Source organism: Zingiber officinale, chromosome 8A, assembly GCF_018446385.1.
Source record: "Zingiber officinale cultivar Zhangliang chromosome 8A, Zo_v1.1, whole genome shotgun sequence".
In the NCBI taxonomy this organism is placed as follows: Eukaryota; Viridiplantae; Streptophyta; class Magnoliopsida; order Zingiberales; family Zingiberaceae; genus Zingiber; species Zingiber officinale.
Genome location: NC_056000.1, coordinates 79865628 through 79886309, shown reverse-complemented (window position 1 = coordinate 79886309; position 20682 = coordinate 79865628). Strand labels below are relative to the sequence as shown.

General features: G+C 33.3%; 1 protein-coding gene across 1 annotated transcript; it reads right to left on the bottom strand.

Moving 5' to 3' along the window:
• Positions 1-5469: 5469 nt before the first annotated feature.
• LOC122009687 (beta-glucosidase 26-like) lies at positions 5470-8633 on the bottom strand. Its single transcript, XM_042565949.1, has 11 exons — positions 8380-8633; positions 8190-8248; positions 7704-7779; positions 7543-7614; positions 7374-7461; positions 7037-7280; positions 6827-6942; positions 6486-6703; positions 6365-6396; positions 5996-6098; positions 5470-5924 (listed from the first exon to the last, which is right to left on the bottom strand). Exons 1-11 carry the CDS (start codon positions 8603-8605, stop codon positions 5647-5649), a joined length of 1512 nt encoding a protein of 503 aa, XP_042421883.1. The 5' UTR covers positions 8606-8633; the 3' UTR covers positions 5470-5646.
• Between the last annotated feature and the right edge of the window lie 12049 nt (positions 8634-20682).

Below are 20682 nucleotides of genomic sequence, written 5' to 3'. Positions count from 1 at the left end.
GGTGGGCGTTACAATAATAACCTTACTCTAACCCAAATCAATTTTGCTTTGTTTTTAAGGAGTTTTCAACTTGATTCCAGATCCTTGATTTGGATTTTTTTTTTTTTTTTAAGGCTACTTATTGTTAGAAATTTTACTCATTAAATTTAGATGTTATTTTGGAAGTTTTGAAGCTTGAATCCACCTAAATAGGTTGATTTGCACGCTGCCTCGAATGAGAATATTACTCATTTGATTTAGTTTGATTTATAGTTTCTGAAATTGTGTGATTTTAAAGTAAAATTTAACAACTCTAAAATTATGTTGAATATTTAGTTACGGCCTTGAGGTGGTCAAGGTGGGACTGGCACACAGGACCCCATATCCTTGGTGGGCCCCATTTTTTAAAATTTTAAAATAAAGTTTTGATATTTTTCATTGTATTAACAAATAATATGTAGCAGTATCAATCAAAAAAATTTAATTAAAAAATGATTTAGTTATAAATTATAAAATATTATAGACTTTTTTTGTAAAAGTTCCCAAAAAAGGATAAACACCGACATTTTCTTCCTCCACTCTTCTATTTCCCTAAACCCCTAAATGTCGACGCTCTTTGAACCTTTTGCCTTTTGCTTTTTGAACCTTTCGCCCGTGCCCATGCTGACGCCGACGCCAACACCGAAGGCTCGACAGGCTTTATAGGGTGTAGACAACACACCGGTCACGCGAAGTTGCAAACCCTAGTGATCTCGAGCTCCATCATCACAGATTCACAATTTTACAATCACCTCTGGTCTTCGTGGCCGTTATTGCAGCATCAGATTGGCGTATCAAGTTTCCATCTCTACTTATACATCTATGATCTATTGTTTTGCTTAAATATGTTTGGTTGGATTATACTTTCCATCGATTGTTGGTTTCAGCATCAAATTAAAGTATTTTTTCCTTTTGAAAAATGTGGTTTTTTGATATCTAGGAATTAAGGTGGGTAATTAAAGGGTTGGTCGTAGGCAATGTGTCATTGAAGAAGAACAAGAAAACAATTGTAATGAATTACATGAAGGCTTAGCCATTGAAAATGATATAGAGGGAGATGTGAATGAGATTGAAGGCAATGAAAGTGATGATGACTTATACTTCGAAAATAATTATTATGAAAGTGATGATGATGTTATTAATGTCATCTATGAAGAACCAAGTGTCCCAAGTTCATCGATTCCACTTGACATTTTGGATCCAAAAAATTAGGAGAATTTAGATCCCAAGTGGAAGGATCAATTAGTGGAAAAGGGTCCTATAAGAGATGTATTAACAGGAAAAGGTCCCAAAGATAAATCAAATAGACGATTCTCTTCAGATTTCTATACTCGTATTTTGCCAAATGGTCAAAAACACCATAGAGATTGGTTGGTCTATTCAAAAGCACTTGATAAAACATTTTGTTTTTGTTGCAAGTTGTTTAAAAGGGGATCTCAACCAAGTCAACTAACAAATGACGGATACTATGATTGGGGGCATCTTAGTAGTAGACTTAAATAACATGAGACAAGTATTGAGCATATCAATTATTATGTTAGTTGGTCTAAATCGCATATCAGGTTAATAAAGGGTACAACAATTGATCATGCTATTCAAGATCAAACCAAGAAGGCAAAAGAGCAATGGAGGAAGGTATTATACCGATTAATTTCACTTGTGAGATTTTTGGTTAAACAAAATATAGCATTTCATGGTAGTAATGAAAAGCTTTATTATGATAACAATGGAAATTTTATGGCTGCTGTTGAGATGATTGCTGAGTGGGACTCAGTGATGAAGGAGCATATTGAAAGAAATACACATCATCATTATCTTAGTCAAAAAATTCAGAATGAATTGATATGTTTGTTAGCTTCTCAAATCAAGAGTTCTATTCTTAAAAACATTAAAAAAGCTAAGTTCTTTTCTGTAATACTTGATTGCACTCCTGATGTTAATAACCAAGAGCAAATGACTTTGATTATAAGATGTGTTGATGTTTCTACAAGCACAATGAAAGTAGAAGAATACTTGTTGGGATTTTTAAAAGTGGATGATACAACAGGACAAGGGTTGTTTGAAGAACGGCAAAATGTGTTGAAAAGTTTTGATCCCGATATTGATAATGTGAGAGGGCAACGATATGAGAATGGAGCAAATATGCCTTTTGGATATATATCCTAGAGCATTATACACTCCATGTGGCTATCATTATTTGAATTTAACACTTTGTGATAGTGCAAATTCCTATGGAAAAGCGAAAGATTTGTTGGAGTAGTACAACGGATTTATACAATGTTTTCTCATTCTACAAAGAGGTGGAAGATTTTGATAGATCATGTGACGATAAAAGGTTTAACTCTCATGCCATTGCAAATCACTCGATGGGAAAGTCGTACTGAAAGTATGAAAGCAATGGTACTTCAAGCTCAACAAATCAAAGAAGCTTTACTTCAAGTTGTAGAAGAAAAAGACACCGACTCTAAAATAAGAAGTGAAGCGAAGTCTTTAGCAACATTTGAACTTGGAAATTTTGAGTTTTTAGTGAGTATGATTATTTGGTATGACATATTGGGTAAAGTTAACATTGTTATCAAAGGCTTACAATCTGAAAACATGCTTATTGGCATTGCTATGACCAAAGTTAAGGGGCTAATTGCTTCTTTTGAAGAGTATAGAAATCTGGATTTGGATAAGCTATTAATATAGCAAAAGAACTTGCTTCAACAATGGAGATTGATTTTGTTTTCCTGAAAAAAGACAAATGTATAGAAAAAAACATTTTGATGAGGTTACATGTGAGTCTTCCAAAATACCTCAAGAATTTGTTGAGAAAGCTTTTAGAGTTCATTATTTCTTGTACGTAGTAGATCAAACAATTGGGTCATTGAAGAAAAGATTTGAGCAATATGAGGAATATGAAGATCTTTTTGGATTTCTTTTCACGACTGAAAAGTTGAGTTCATTGATTGATGAGGACTTGAAATCTCATTGCAAGAATCTTGAAAAGAAATTACAAAGAAAAAAGAGTAGAAGACAAGATGTTTCATATTTGGATGGAGATGACTTATATCAAGAAATGAAAATCATACAACATATGACCAAAGAAAACAACAACAGCAAGTGAAATACTAATTTTTTTTGCAAATAAATTGTTTCCCGAATTCATTCATTGTATACAGGATATTATTAACTATTTCTTCCGGTGACTGTTGCATTTGCAAAAAGAAGCTTTTTTAAATTGAAATTGTTGAAATCTTGTTTGACATCAACCATGACCCAAACAAGATTGAATGTATTGGCTATGATTTTGATTGAGAATGAGTTTTTAGAGAAACTCAATTATGAAAAATTGATTGATAACTTTCCAGATAAAAATACAAGAAGATCAGTTTTTAATAGTTAATTGTAATAGTTCTTTTTCCTTTTATAATATTGATTATTAGTCATGTGGAATATAATATTTTTATTATTATGGATTTTAGTTTGTATTTTGTTAATGAATTATTTATATAGTATTGATTTTATTATTTTTTATCTGAATTTAAAGGACCTTTTTTTTCACCAAGCCCTTCAAAGTTTAGGGTTGACCTTGGTTACAATTATTTGAATTACGAAAATATTGAGGATGGGATCCTCTAGACCACCTTTCCTGGTCCACTCTTGGACCAGGAAAGGCGGATTGGTAGGAGGCAATGGCCCCCACATGTTAAACATGTGGGGGGTCATTACCTCCCACCAATATAAATGCCAGACTAGGAAATAGTCTAGTATTTACGGACCAGAGGATCCTTCCCCATAATATTGGGCCATAATGTTTATACATTTTTCAAGTTTGAATTTTTTAACCTAAAAATTTACTATTGTAAATTTTGGAAAAATAATTCACTAGTTGCGATATTTGAGAATTATTGATGTTACAATTGTTATTAGATTTGTATTGTGATTTTTATAATTATAAATAATCAAAAATTAAATAATTATGAAATTTAGAAAGAAAAAAATTGTTGGGATAAGAGTTAAAACAGTTCTTAACGAGATTGCTGAAGAGTTTTTGATAGATTTTATTGTCGTTTATATACTAAACTAGAATTGGTTAAAAAATTGATAACTATATAATAATTAATAAGTTTGTATAAAAAATATCATTTCAATAATATTTTACTTCCATACTTTTGAATGGGTTAGCGATTAAATACTTTTATTCTATAATTTGAAATTTTAATATTCAATATTTTTTATTTATATTTTTAAATTAATTAATTTATTGTATTAATTCATCAACTCCCGATAATTTTGAATCCCTTTGGGAACCATGGAGCTAAAGGAATATTATGAACTTATTAAGGGTGAAGGTGTCACTCTTCCTACTCCTCTAAGATTTTATACAATTTGGCAAATGTGTAGGTGTCACTCTTCCTACTCCTCTAAGATTTTATACATTTTGTCTATTTGCCAGTGTCGTAACTTCTCGTTAATATATACTTCATAGTTATGTTCCGGAAAGTAAACAGTATATTTATTTAGATAAATAATTTAATGAGTGATTTTCATTATTTCTTTAGTCAGTGAAAAAAAAATAATCACCTAAAAATTAACCAGATAAATCCCTGACGAAACTAATCCAGCAAGAAAGTAACATTGAACCACAAACCTCCATAGATATGAGGTACTAGCATATATTTGATGCATAGGACGTACACATCTAGGGATTTTCGCTTGGACTGATCTCATCGGAGAAAGCCACCGGGCCGAGCGTTGCCGCCTTCTTGATCTTTGTCTTGCCCTTGGAATGAGGGACGGAGTGATCAAACGTAGATAGCTTGGAGGTGGTATTGGAGAGGAATTGGAGTTCGCTGAGGGTGATGCGATTTCTCTTGGTAGGTGGTCGGCTGGGGGAAGGGGCCGCGGTGGCGAAGACACAAAAGTAGCTCTCTTGGCCACCGCCGGAGAATGGCACAAGGCGATGTTCTCCTTCTCCGCTTCCTCATTCTCTTGATTTGGGAGAGGATTGAGATTAAAGGGTTGAGAAACTCAACTCCACTATTCCTGAACACCGATTTAGTAAAATAATAGAAAAAAATAGATTCAATTATCGACTGTTCTTATCGAAAATAGGATTGACTACGGATTCGAATCAGAGGATTGAGACTATTGAAGAAGACGCCTTATTTAATAGAATCAGAACATATTTGAGAAGGAAAAAATAAATGATTTTCCACTTATTTAAATGAGCAATTTAAAAATGATTTCCTTTATAAAATTTTCATATCATAATATTTTGATATGTAATTTAAAATATTTAAAATTTTGTATGCATTTTTTAATTGTACTAAAATTTTTTATGAATTTTTTTAATTTGAACAATTCATTTTTGGTGTGCCTAGTAGTTTTAGCATGTTTACTTGAAAGGATATTAAATGGGGAAGATCACCCATGCTAGATGATCACTTGCAATCGATGATCATTCAATAACTTGCCTTACTCGGTGCTCTTCAATGTTTACATGATAGGATAGTACAAAGATTGCAAAAGATCAAAAATTGAATTAATTTGCACACAAAGATTTCACTTAAATTGTGCTTTTATTAAACAAACCCTAATAAGAAAACTCCAATAAACTTAATCTAAATCGAACTTGATCACTTAATCCGACTTTCTTTGTAGAATTTTTTTGAACCAATAAGCTGAATTCTTGGGGAACCGCTTCTTGTTCTTGAAATCTACATATACTATACCAAATCTCGATGTGTAGCCCAACGCCCATTCAAAATTGTCGAGAAGAGACCATGCAAAATATCCTATCACCGTAGCGCCGTCATCCATAGCCCTCTTTAAGTTAGTTATATAACTCTTGAAGTAGTTAACTCTCGTTGTATCTTGCAAAACTTCTGGAAGAGTGGCATTTCCTGGCTGATCCATTCCTGTGATGAACAACTTCGTTACGATGGATGAATATTTGGATATTTGGAAAACAAATCGAAATAAGATTTACCATTCTCGGCTAGAATGATGACGGGATTGTGGTAAGTTTCCTTCACATAGGTCACGGCTTTGTAGATTCCCCATGGAACTATGTAGAGCCAATACGAATTAGCCTAAAAAAAAACATTTAGATTCAATGCTAATACAATCCATCATACTAGAATGTACAAACTTTGTCACCAAAAGACAAATCTATATAACACAATCTATGAAATGCTACTCTTTTGTATAAAACCATGTTTAAACTTAAATATTCAATCACTATTAACGAAATTCAAGTTGAGTATCATAAAAAAAAAATGAAGAAATGACATTGTTTTGTATAGCATAAGATATGAAAATAATAACATTTAGTGAAAAAAATACAAAATAAATTTACCAGGGGACCAATTGGCACACCATCTCGATCGTCTAAAAGATAATCAGAAAATAAATAATATTAGTATAACATAAAATATCATTGATCGAGTCATTATCAAAAAAGTTCGAGAAAATCTAACATTTGTATTCGACATGCCAGTCAGCTTGATAGCTAACAGGCTTCGGATCAACTACTCCGGCATCCTTCATATAAAAAGATGTATATTGATTGACCCCCACATAATCGTATGAACCTTTCACCATTTCCACTTGTTCTTCATTAAATTTAGGAAGTCTTTCTTTGACAATGACTTGCATTGATTCTGGATAGTATCCATAAGTTAGAGGGTGAAGGAACCTACAAAGAAAAAACAATTAATTGAATGAATAAATCATCCTTTAATACAATTGAAATTTTATTTCTCAATCAAACATGAAAAATGTTTTTAAAAAAATCAAATGAACTGAAACAAGGTCTCACCATCCAATGTGGAAATCCCTAGCTCTTTGAGCTGCGGCTTTATCTTGCACTGAGTAAGTATAAGGTTCATACCATACAAAATCCAAAAGGATTCCAATCATGCCTTTTTGTTCTTTCTGAATCGAGTTTATACAAGAAACACATCTTGGATGAGGAATCATATTTCATTTTATTCACCAAATATAACTCAATGAACAAAGTACAACTTACTTGATATTTTTCACGATATCTTTTCACTGCAGTTGCATGAGATAGGATAAGATTATGTGCCGCAATATAAGGCTCAATGGTCGAGTTTCCCCCAGCTTTACAACCAGTACATCTCCCTGGGGCATGAAGACCATCATCATACCCAAGAGCCGCTATACACCTAGGTTCATTAAAGGTGAACCAATTCTTGACTCTATCACCAAATCTCTCAAAACAAAAATCGGCATAGTCCGCAAATGCATCCCTAAAACACATATCAAATAATATAACAAAATTATCAAATAGGTTCAACTACTAATGAATATAAAAAACATGGTTCATAACCTTTAAAACTTACACAATCTTCGGGCTTAACCAACCCAAGTACTCCTCATTAAGAGCCAAAGGAAGATCGTAGTGATAAAGATTTGCATATGGAGTAATGCCTATTTCAAACCAAAAATTTTTAAAACATATATATATATGAGAAACATATTGCTCATTGCTAAATTGAAAATTTAACATACCTTGTTGTATCAAGTAATCAATTAGCCTATTGTAATAATCTACACCTTCCCAATTGACTTTACCCGTTCCATCTAGATGAGAAATTTTATATGAAAAATGTACTTAAATTGAAAGTTCAGACTGAATATAAGAAAATAAAAAACACAGAGATATTCATTACTTGGAAATATTCTACTCCAAGAAATTGAGAATCGATACGCATCGAAATTGAAATCTTTCATGATATCAACATCTTCCTGCATTGATCATTTGGTCATAAATTGAAGAGAGAAAAACAACAACTTCAAATGCTTATATCTTACATATTGAATTCTTTAGGATGTCAACAAATTACAAATGCATATATCTTACAAGCTTCAGCTCAATTATGACACATCAGGCAATAAAAGTACAAGGGACACAAATAAAAATAAAACGTCCATGCTTTTTTATAATGTAGCCAGCCCTTGTGATCCTTTTGATGATCTTTCTCCAATACATAATTTTATGTAACTAAAAACTAAAGATCAAAGATACAACTGTTATTAAAGCAGAGTTATAGTTTGGTGCTGTTTTAAAACTCAACCTGTAGTAAATCATCACTGTTTTGCTCTCGTAATTACAATTGAGAGAAAAAAGGGGGGAAATGAACAAGAGAAAGGATAACCTTGTAACGATGATACTCATCAACTGTAACATCAGCAGTAGCGTTGCCAGCGATTGTATCTGCATTCACCAGAAGAAGAAAAAAAAAAAGCCCCCTTTAAGCATTACGCAACACCTCAACATTAACCCACACAGATCTGAAGAGGATACGAAGCAAAATAAACAGAAACAGCATCACGATTAAAAATTACTTGGGATTCTAACGAATGCGTCCCAAATACTGGGTCCTCTGCCTCCTTTGAGCGCCATCCCTTCCACTTGGTAAGCAGATGCTGCTGTCCCAAACACGAATCCCTTCGGGAAGGACTCGCGGCTGAGACCGTGACCGGCATTGGAAGCCTGACTTGGCTCGAAAGAGAGTAAAAGGAAGAAGACGATGAAGGAAGAGAAGCAAAATGGGGATCTCTGGAAATCCATCCTAAAAGGCAACGAAGAGACAATGTTGCAGAGAGAGAGGTGGAAGTGAGTTTATATAGTGGAGTTTGAGTAAGAGTAGAGATAAGATCATAATTAAATCATTGAAAAAAATTCATTAGTCAAAAAAGGTTATAGATAAAATTCATTAGTAAAGATAAGAATCATAAGATAAAAAATATTATTTTTATCTAGTGAAAAAAATATTAGTGTTGTGAATCACGTGATATTTGATTTAATCAACGAGAAAAGCTATAAAAATTTATAGAGACAATTATTTTTCAAAATGATTGATTTTAAAACTAATTTATTTATATTTATAGTAGATCTTATTTATCTTATTATTAAGAATCTAGATCATTTACTAATTAATTTTGAGGAAGTCAAAAATAAAATTATATTAATATTTTTTTTATCTTTTCCCACTAAAAATAATTTTAATTTTTTTTCATACTAAAAATAATTTTAAAATTTATTAATAATTCAAATATATATATATATATATATATATATATATATATATATATATATCAATTTTTAAAATTTATTCGGTTTAATATTTTAAAATTTGGTTAAATCTTAATATCATCAATCTATTGTTTATATTAAGAAGTCGACTGATGATATATTTGAATCGGAAAGGAAGTTTGATTGATGATTCTCTATTTAGTATTAATCGATTGAACGGTTAATTGGATATTAATTAATTTTAATTAGTTCAATTTGTTTGATCCTGATGTTTAAGTCTACTCATTTGACGGCGTAGGTTTTTACTCATCCTACTCCTCTCGATTTTCTTTTTATCGTCGTGGCGGTGTAAAGATTCTATTTCATTACATTTTCGTTCCGGAAAGTGAACAATATTTTTATCTAGAACATTTTTATAGACGATAATTGAATCAGTAATTTCCAATAAGCTTATGCTGCTTTCGATTAAGCAGCTACACTCCTTTTGATTTCTTTGTTTTTTGTTTTTCCTCCGGCGTTCGTGTTCCTTTTCTTTAAAAAAAAAAAATCATTTTCACAATCCTTTTCTGAAAATGCCATTCCAAAAAAAAATTGGTGGTAATATTCGGAATGAATGATTTGCAATAAGCTCATGCCTCTTTCCATGATCCATCTACTTCCGAGGCAGAGACGAATCACCTATGACGTCCCATCGTTGTTCTTGGATAGCAGTCGTGGGACCCACCTGTGGCCGTGGTGGTGATGGAATCCGAGTGGCCGCACAGGGGCGATCCCACCGCCGACAACGCCAACACCTACAACAGCAGCCTCCTCCGTCACGTGCTCAACAGCATCGGCACGCCCAAGAACCCAAGCGTGCCAGTGCCCACTTACATCTACGACGATGACCTTCAGCCAGGGGCGACGTCAGAGAAGTTATGGGGTATGTTCGACGCCAATGTCGCGCCGGCGTACTCGCTGCACCTTGCGGAATCTGGCACGCTGCTGGCCAGGCCAACGACACGGCGAACCAGACGTTTTGCGTGGCGAGGGACGGGGCGGAGGCGAAGATGCTGCTGATCTGTTTAAGGAATATCTGAGTAAGAAAATCAGGAAACAAATAACTTAGGCTGAGGTGTACGAAGATATTTTCCTTTAAAGTTTTATTTTTTCACTATTTAAAATTTGCTAATGAATTTGTTGTCGTATGCTTATACTTAGATTAAGAATAATGTAATGGTAAAAAAATCTGTTAAAATTTTTCATAATAAAATTCTATTACGATTTTATATAACAAAATTTTATTATGATTTTTCATAATAAAATTCTGTTGTGATTTTTTATAATAAAATTCTATTATGATTTTATTGGGTCTAGGATTTATACACTATTTATAGGGATCATTGTAAATTTATTATATAATCACAAGAATTATGGAATATGATTCAATTGTGTAAAGAGAATTCTAATAAAACTGACTGTTTTTGTGGAATAGGCACGCTACCGAACTATAGTAACTTTTCTTCTTCTCCTTTCTCGTGTTTGCTCTTTTTGTATATCTTTGTCTCATTGCTCCATGCGATATCTTTCTCTCTTCCTTTTCTTCCTGTTAGTGCAGTCAACACTGATGGTCAAACCTAAGTTTTGATTAATGATAAATAGGTTAAAGTTAGACGTATTGCGATCTAACCTTGTTACCGAGTGTGCATGGTTGACTAACCCTAGTCAGGATATTTGATTCATGATTGGTTGAAGACTGGATGTGTGATTCCGACAAGTCGGGATATTCGATTTTCAACAGATTGAAGTTTAGATGTAACACCCCTAGTTTTTTTAAAACATATATATAATACATAACCTGCGGACGTCACTTACACATACTTCCATAATGGTTCCTTACTTCAAATAAAATTACATAGACGATTCGAAAGAAAACATAACTACATACGGAATTAATCTAGAAAGTGTTCGGGTTGTACTGCCCTTGTTCTGAGTTGGCTCACTAGTCAATGTCTCATATCTCATTCATCTCATTGTCTAAAAAAAAAAGAGATATAAACTATGAGTCGAGAAACTCAGCATGTTCAAAACAATGTTATGCATTAGTTAGCGTCTATAATAGTATACTAAGGGAAACCACATCAAAGGTAACTTAGGTCTTACCTACTAACACATCATGGACATGAGCATAGACGTCTATATAGGCATACAAACATAAATATTAGCCTAAGCATGTACGTAAGCTAAGTATAAAATAGACACAACCAAGAGCATGTATATAAACATAGGCATAGGCATATTAGCTGGCATAAACGTACTTACCATGGATGAACAGAAGCATAAGCATAAGTATGTAATTAAACTAAGCATGAAATATATATAATCATGAGCATGTATATAAACATAGGCATAAACATACTAGCTGGCATAAACATACATACTATAGATGAACAGAAGTATAAGATTGCATAAACATGTAATTAAACTAAGCATGAAATAAATATAATCGTGAGCATGTATATAAACATAGGCATAAGCATACTAGCTGGTATACTATGGATGAACAGAAGCATAAGCATGTAAATAAGCTAAACATGGAAAAGATCATAATCACATAGAGTTAATGAGCTCCCGGGCTAAGGTCACCAGTCACACTCAACTACATAGTTTGGTGAGCTCCCGGGCTAAGGGCACCGGTCGCGCTCAATCACATAGAATTTTGGTGAGCTCCCAGGCTAAGGACACCGGTCACACTCGACCACGTAAAATTTGGTGAGCTCCTGGACTATAAGGGCACCGGTCACACTCGACCACGTAAAATTGGTGAGCTCCCGGGCTAAGGACACCAGTCACACTCGACCACGTAAATTTGGTGAGCTCCCGAACTAAGAACACCAGTCACACTCGACCACGTAAAATTGGGTGAGCTCTCGGGCTAAGGACACAGTCACACTCAACCACGTAAAATTGGTGAGCTCCCGGGCTAAGGACATCGATCACATTCAACTACATAATTGCATAAACATAGACATAAACTTAATCATGCACTTAACATAAACTTGATCACTACCTAAACATGAGCATGATCGTAAATCTTAACATAGCATGCAAATTCATATCATAAGCTTAAACATGGATTTCACATCATTCTATGCATAAACATAATGTGAACATGCATAAACATAAACATGGCATAATTGTAAACCTAAATGTAAACATGTAAATTCATATCATAAATTAAGCCTACACTTGTACATCCAAAATTGGCTACTTCTACCTAGCAACAAATGTAGGAGCATTAACTCATGCATGAAATCTCTTAAGAACCAAGGGGATAAATATCTTAAAGCTAATTCTACCAAACTATATTCTGATTTTTAATTCCGTTGGTTGAATTATGAGGAACGTTTTTCCATTTCATCCAAATTATTCATAAATCATCTAGGTCCCATTATAAAATAAAGAAATGAATTGGTAGAATTATATGCAATATAGCCATAAAAATTCATTTATATCACAAGATAGAAAAGGACGTGTAGATAAGTGTCCACCATTATATATGCAAGTATCTCCTTAAGCGTGCAAAAATGTTACTTCATGGAAATCAAAAGTAACCTACTGCATGGCTCCATTGCATGAACATGAAAACAATTAATAGTGAATTTCATGACATCTCTTGTGTAAATAATTTTCAACCAAATAAATTTCTCTTAACTTCGGATGAGAGAAACACGTTAGCAAGTTATAGTGAAATGCCTTAACCCAAGAATCGGACATAGAGACATAATTAAAAACTAAGATGATTACACTTATAGTTGCCGCATGTAGGAATTAAAACCACCCAAACTAGACTCTATCAAATCTGAAATCCACATCAATACAATAATTTGGAGCATAAGAAAAGAACCTAAACCATGAGATTATCTTCCTACAACAGTAAAGATTATTAGAAGTCATAGGATCCAAATTCCATAAGTTATAGAAACTAATTAAAGTCTTAACAAGATAGAGAACATGCCTTAAGTACTTAGCTATTACTCCTTGTGTTCCCTTGAAACTCTAGTACCGATGGAGAAACAAAGGGTGGGGGAAATCTTCTTAGGGCCGGCGGCAATGAATATCACATGTTGGGTTCTAGGTGAGGGTTTTTATATAAAGTGGAGACGTTAATTTTGTCTAAATTATATCAACTATATCATATTAATCTTATTATATGTATACCAAGCCGTCAATTTGATATTGAATAAAATTTCCTATATATATCCATATCTATATCATATATATACATATTAATATTTAATTCACATATTAAAATTTATTATACATACGTTTTTTATATAATTTATATTAAATATTACATATTACATATACATATTTATAAAATATATTTATGATACTATAGTTTACACGTTTACAACTATATAATTCCTATTATGTATTTTATATCGTATAAATATTTTATTTCCATATTAATTAGATATCCATCTATCATACAAATATAGAAATATTTAATTCACGTATTAGGCATATAAATTCATATACTTTTATTTACTTACTAGTTAGATGATAAGTCCCATATATTATTCTTATAGATCTTGATACTAAATCTAAATAGAAACCTATATCATGATTATATAATTTCATTTAATAATTCTATATTTATATAAATCCATATATATTAGCTATACATGGTAATATTTTTAATTCATATTAGAGTTTATTAATACTAAGTCATTAATTTGATATTGAATCAAATTATATATTTCCATATATATATCATATATACATAATGATTAACATATTATAGTTCTTTAAAAAAATACACGTCGTCATTAATTTAATATTGAATCAAATCTCTTATATCTATCTATATATATCATATACATAATTTCACGTTGAAGACATATCCATATCTTCAATTAAAATCTCCAATATATATATATATATATATATATATATATATATATATATATATAATCCTGATATGCTGCGCGCCGCACAGTGCGCGACTGTGCGCGCGCAGCATATCAGATTTTTTTTAATTATTTTTTTCGATTTTGAATTAAAAAAATTAATAATTCCTTAGATGAATCCATAATACATAAATATATCACCTAAATATATTACAATACTCTATAAATACTTAAATTTATTTCATTTTACTTTTTTTTTTACTAAATACTATAATCCAACTAGGAAGCCTAAATCCTAGAGGTAAAATCTTTAAAAAAAAATAGCTTGAAAATTATAACTCAATTAAGAAGCATTGACCTAAAATAAAATCTTAAAAAAATATTTTAATTAATTTTTTTAATTCAAAATTTAAAATAATAATAATAATAATAAAATAACATACAATATATTATTGCTTTTAGTTTTAAAATTTTTTAAAAAATTAATATTTTCTTATATAAATCTCTAATCCTGAATATATCCCCTAAACATATTTTAATACTCCGTAAATATTTAAATTTATTTTATTTTAAATTTTTCTTTTTACTAAATACTATAATCCAATTGGAAAACCTAAACCCTAGAGATAAAATCTTAAAAATAAAATTATCTTATAAATTATAACCCAATTGAGAATCATAAATCCTAAAATAAAATTTTTAAAAAATATTTTAATTATTTTTTTAATTCAAAATTTTAAAAAAAAATTAAAAAAAAAACAAAGCTGATATCCTGCGCGATGCGCACAGTCGCGCACTGTGCGCGTCGCGCAGGATATCAGATTCGTGTGTATATATATATATATATATATTCCTTATTCCTATTATACATAATTGATTAATCCATAATTATATATTAATCTAATTAATTTAAATCTATCTATATTTAAGAAATTCTTAATTCAATTGAACGAACCCTCTTAATTAACCATTGGTTTGCGGATATTACACTAGATGTGGGATTCTGATAAGGGTCGGGGTATGCAATTCTCGATTGGAGAAGACCGTGTTGGTTGATACTCGGAATATCGTACCGGTTCTCCTGTAAAAAAATTTTGTACAAATCCTGAACCATTCCTAACAACCTATTGTGTTCTTTAGAAATTAAATTAGGAATCGCAAATAGAACTTAACATTATTGATTCCAAATTTAACTTATCTATTCTTAGAGGTTTAGACTTGAATCGCAAACGATACTTAACATTATTGATCCAAATCCACCCATGTTACAAATTCAATTAAATATTAATTTCAGAGATCGTCTTCCAAGTTAAACATGGTGAGGCACTAGGCCTTTTTGGGTATGGGAGCATCCACCACTTCCTAGACAAAGCCTTTCAACGAAATTTAATATTTAATTTCCTTATAGTAACCCTAGGTTTAACCAAAAAGAACAATTGAATCACAAGTTCAAAAAAAATAAAAAACACAAACTCGAATCACAAATTCGAAACCTAGAATTATATGTCTCTTGTGTTTGGTATTTCAAAATCTATACAAAGAAAATTAGTATGATGCGGAATAAAATTACTAGTTATACATTTCTTTATAAGCAACAACCTCTTGATCTTCTATCGTATTCCTCTTCTTATCTTAGACGTCGTGTGGGCGACGATCTACCAAGATGAGAACCACCACCACCTTCTTCCTTGCAAGTTTTGGCCACCAACCTTCAATTTCCAAGGGATGCTAGAACAAAGCCTTCTTTCTCTCCTTCTCCAAGCAAAATCTGGCCACCACGAGAACTCCAAGAGAGGGTGCCACCGGCCACTAAAGAAGAAGAGAAAAGGAAGACTAGGAGCCGGCCACACCAAGGAAGAGAAGAGAGGGAATAATAGATGTTAGGTTATAAGGTGAGGCACCTCTACCCTCTCTTTTATATTCCTTGGTCTTGGCATATAAGGGAAGTTTTAATAAAAACTTTCTTATTCTCCTTGCCAACAAAAGGAAAATTTAAACAACAATTTCCTTTTTAAAATTCAATGGTCGACCACCACCTTGAGCTCCAAATAAGGAAAGTTTTAAATACAAAATTAAAACTTCCTAATTTGTTTCCAGAAATTTTTAAAATAAAATTTCTCTTTAAAAATTCCCTTCATGGTTGGTTATAAAAGGAAACTTTTATAAATTAAAATCTCTCTATTAAAACATGTGGATGATTACAGAAAGGAAAGTTTTCTCCAAAATTTAAATCTTTCTTTCAATCTACAAATAAGAAAAGATATCAAATCTTTCTCTTAATCGTTTGTAGAAAGCTATAAAAGGAAAGATTTATAATTTTTAAAACTCTCTTTTAAATCATGAGCATGGTTAAAAAAGAAAAGTTTTATCAAAAATTAAAATCTTCCTTTTAACTACAAATAAGGAAAGATATAAAACCTTCCTCTTAATCCTTTGTAGAAAACTATAAAAGGAAAGATTTAAATTTTAAACTCTCTTTTAAAACATGCTTCCATATAAGAAAAGATTTTAAAATAAAATCCTTTTATTTTTTATTGTGGCCGGCCACCACTTTAGCTTGGGTTCAAGCTAGGGTCGGCCACCTAAGCAAACCAACTCACCTTGGTTTGGTCGGCCCTAGCTTGGGTTCCAAGCTAGGCTTGGCCGACCACCTTAAGGTGGGTAAGAAGGTGGGTATAAGTGGGTATAATACTTTATAAATAAGAGGCTACGGTAGGGACCGAGAGGAGGAATTGGTTTTGGTCTCCCGATGAAATTAAGCTTCCCGTGTTTGCCCCGAACACCCAACTTAATTTCATCAATAATAATTCATACCACTAAAGAATTATTATTGAACTACCGCATCAATCCCAAATTACATTTTAGACTCCTTCTTATCATGAGTGTGTTAATCTCCCTGTGTTTAAGATGTCGAATGTCCACTAATTAAGTAAGTTACTGACAACTCACTTTAATTAATATCTTAGTCCAAGAGTAGTACCACTCAACTTCATTGTCATGTCGGACTAAGTCCACCTGCAGAGTTTAACATGACAATCCTTATGAGCTCCTCTTGGGGACATTATCAACCTAAATTACTAGGACACAGTTTTCTTTTATAATTAACAACACACATTATAAATAATATCATTTCCCAACTTATCAGACCTCTTGATTTATCGAACTAAATCTCACATATAGATAAGTCAAAGAAATAAATACTAGATATATGTGCTTGTTATTATATCAGGATTAAGAGCACACACTTCCACAATAACAAAAGTCTTGTTCTTTTATTCAGTCAGTATAAAAAGAACTTACCTTAAATGGTCCAGTTCAATACACTCTGAGTGTACTAGTGTAATTTTATAGTTAAGATAAACTAATATCAAATTACACTACGACTATTCCAATGGTTTGTTCCTTTCCATCTTAGTTATGGGCTACTGTTTATAATTTATAAGAAATTGATAACATGATCTTCTGTGTGTGATACCACACACCATGTTATCTATAATATAAATTATTTGAACAACTACACTTAGCATATAAATATAGGCATTTGGCCAATGTGATTCTTTTATTTCAAAAATAAATATTTATAAAAAACTAGGCTTTTACTATACACTCTAACAGGTCGGATGTGCAATTCTGATAGGTTGGGATGTTTGATTCCCGAAGTCCGGATGTTTAATTCCAGAAGGTAACTCTACACATGGTAAGTAGAGGTAAGTCACTGGAAAAGAGTGACTAAGTGAGGACGTGTCCTCGTTCGAAGGGACATTATGCATTAATCCAATGTAGGTCTATTTCAAAAACCTAAATTGAAACTCTGCTAGATCCTGGTCTCGAGGAGACAAAGTCTAATTACTATTCATTATTATTACTATGTTAATATTTGCCTTACAAGTTATTGGACTAACACTTTTTGTATGGTAAAAGGAGCAGAAAATGCCTCAGGTGAATAGTATTCGAAGCGCCTTCAAGCATTGGAAGGCGCCTTCGCACTGTTCATGTAAGGTGCCTTCAGTGTTGCGGAAAGCACCTTCCACAGGATAAAATTCAAACCTCGTCACAGATAAAAAGTGGGTGGTTTGGGATCAAATTTCTCACATTGCAGGCGCCTTCAAGGCTATGGAAAGTGCTTTCCATGCTCAATAAAAGGATGTTCCGCCCAAGGCTTCTTCATCAACTCTTATACAAGCTTCTACGTGTTCGAACTAATTTTTGACTATTTCGGCTTGCTACTACTACTCTACTACAACTCTGATATGCCCGACTACCGCCGAGAAGCCATCAAACACAAGCTAAAGCCGACCGACTACAAACAAATGTTTGGTAACAAGTTAATTACTGCACTTTCCTTCTACAAATGAAAAGTGTAGCATGTTACACTTCTTTGACTTTTCTTGTACTCGATTACTCTTCCACCGGTTCTGGAAGAGTTATTTAGCGGATTACCCATCGATAGGTCCACAAGACTTGGATCTTGGAGTAGAAGTCACCGAAGGCTCCGAACCAAGTAAAACCGACCGCGTGTTTTGTTGCTTGTTCTTTTATTTTGCTTTAGTACTTAATTTTCCACTGCGCACTTGATTTCATAAATTGAAAAAGATCAAGTTTTTTAAAACCACATGATTCCCCCCCCCCCCCCCCCCACGTGCATCTCGATCCAACACTTCTGCATTAGAGGTTGAGAGGTATTGCCCCCTCTTTGCGCAACAATTGATATCAGAGCTACAGGTTTTGGCGGATTTCTTCAACATGTCGGGAATGATTTTTATGAAGTTTAATATGGAGAAGTTTAATAAAACCGAGAACTTTGAATTATGGCAAAGAAGGATTAAGGACAGCACCTCCCTTGTAGCAGTGACAAATGAAACCAGTATATATCGCCCAAGGCTGCTCACAAGCCAACAACAACCCACACGGTTGGATATAAAACAACAACTACGCAGTTATATACACAACCCACACGACTAGAACTAAAAGAACATAACCACGCAGTTGTATAGTAAGCAGCCCACACGGCTAGAACAAAATGACAACGGAAGATATAAGCAAAATATAAAAATAATACAACTAACTGTGAGTCGGCCCGACTTAACACAACAAGTTCATAACCGAAATAAAGAACACCACAAGTCCGGAAAACCATACAGAAGGTACATAATACAAATATAAGTACAAAACCAATAATGCGAGTGAAAGAAATAACAATAAAGGTCGCTTGATGTGACATAGGACTGGCAGACAAGATCTCCAGGCGACTCCAAAAATCCTTTACCTGCTACCTGACGAAATAAATCAGTTTACGGGGTAATGAGTACTAAGACTCAGCGAGTGATGCACAAATAGTGCATGAACATAATAAAGAACTAGAGGTATAAAGGTATACAGTCTCATAAGAAAAATAGCATATACTACAATGATATCATAATAAATATCCATACCTTAACCATATCCTAGGCTAGTAATAGAATGTCAGAAGTAGCAAAGATATGTTGCAGTACAGCTCATAACTACAAGGGTAATATGTAAGGTATATACATATAATCAATAAGTAAGCTAGTGTCTAAACACATACAATAGATATATATATATATATATCTCAACATATGTAAGCATATCAGCATAAGTAAGCAACAGTAGCATAAGCTAGCAATAGCAGCATAAGCTAGCAACAACATCAGCATGTATAATATAACAGCGTATGCACGGATGGTCACCCCGCCTACCCCTCTGCACCACGACCCCTTGTATGGTCGAGAGGCCGGATCGATGACAACTGTACGACACTCCAGCCGCCACTACTCTCGAGTGACCAAGTGGACAGTTTGCATAGTAGCTGAATAGCTACGTATCATGGGGTCCCCGATGCTAGCATCTCCAGCCGTCACTACCCATGAGTGACCGAGTGGGAGCATGATAGGACAAGCGGCATCTGCTCCAGCTACCACTACCCATGAGTGGTCGAGTGTGCGGCCCTGGCCAACGACCCTCTCAACCACAAGGGAGACATGGTCGTCGGCATGCATGCAATGACATGATGCGTAAAATGTAACGGTCATCATATATATATAAATAGAAATCAGGTATGCTACATGAAGGTCGCATGCTCAATAAGATAAACAGTAGTCAAAGCAAGTAAGCATGGTATATAGTATCTACTAAATATCATAGACAATAACATGAGACTGTATAGATATAGAAACGAGTAGCTCAAAGATCGAGTGGATAAGCATCAAACACAGGAAAAATATGAGTGGAGTCAAGATAAACATAGTAACTATCCAAATATATAGCTCATGCACTAAGATCAATGTACTAAAAAAATAAAGCAGGAAGTACTCGCCTTTATCTGACGATCGTGATAAATAATCCCACGTCGAGACGCTCATCTAAGTCAACATCCTACAAATCACATGATGTATAGTTTAGCTAATTACATATACAACTAGTTGTTGGTACGGGAAGCATCCGACGATCGAACCGGTGTTTTGATTATGTCAAAGGGTTCAAGTTAAGTTGGTTTATTATCTAATGTGTGTGAATGAGGTTGCAGGAAAGTCCTAACTACGGTTAGGCAGGTGGAAACCCCTAGGGGGTGGTAACCCTAGGTCCTACAGGGTGGTAACCCTAGGTGGTGGAAAACCCTAAGGGGCAGTAACTTAGGTCCTAGGGGTGGTAACCCTAGGTGGAGGAAAACCCTAAGGGGCGGCAACCTTAGGTCCTAGGGGT

Excerpts from the sequence above, each read along its gene's own strand:
- LOC122009687 (XM_042565949.1), bottom strand. The coding sequence starts at position 8,605 with ATGGATTTCCAGAGATCCCCATTTTGCTTCTCTTCCTTCATCGTCTTC. Across the intron at positions 7,615-7,703 it reads TTGGAGTAGAATATTTCCAA|ATGGAACGGGTAAAGTCAAT; the intron begins GTAATGAATATC and ends TTTCTCATCTAG. Across the intron at positions 6,704-6,826 it reads AGGGATTTCCACATTGGATG|GTTCCTTCACCCTCTAACTT; the intron begins GTGAGACCTTGT and ends TTTTCTTTGTAG.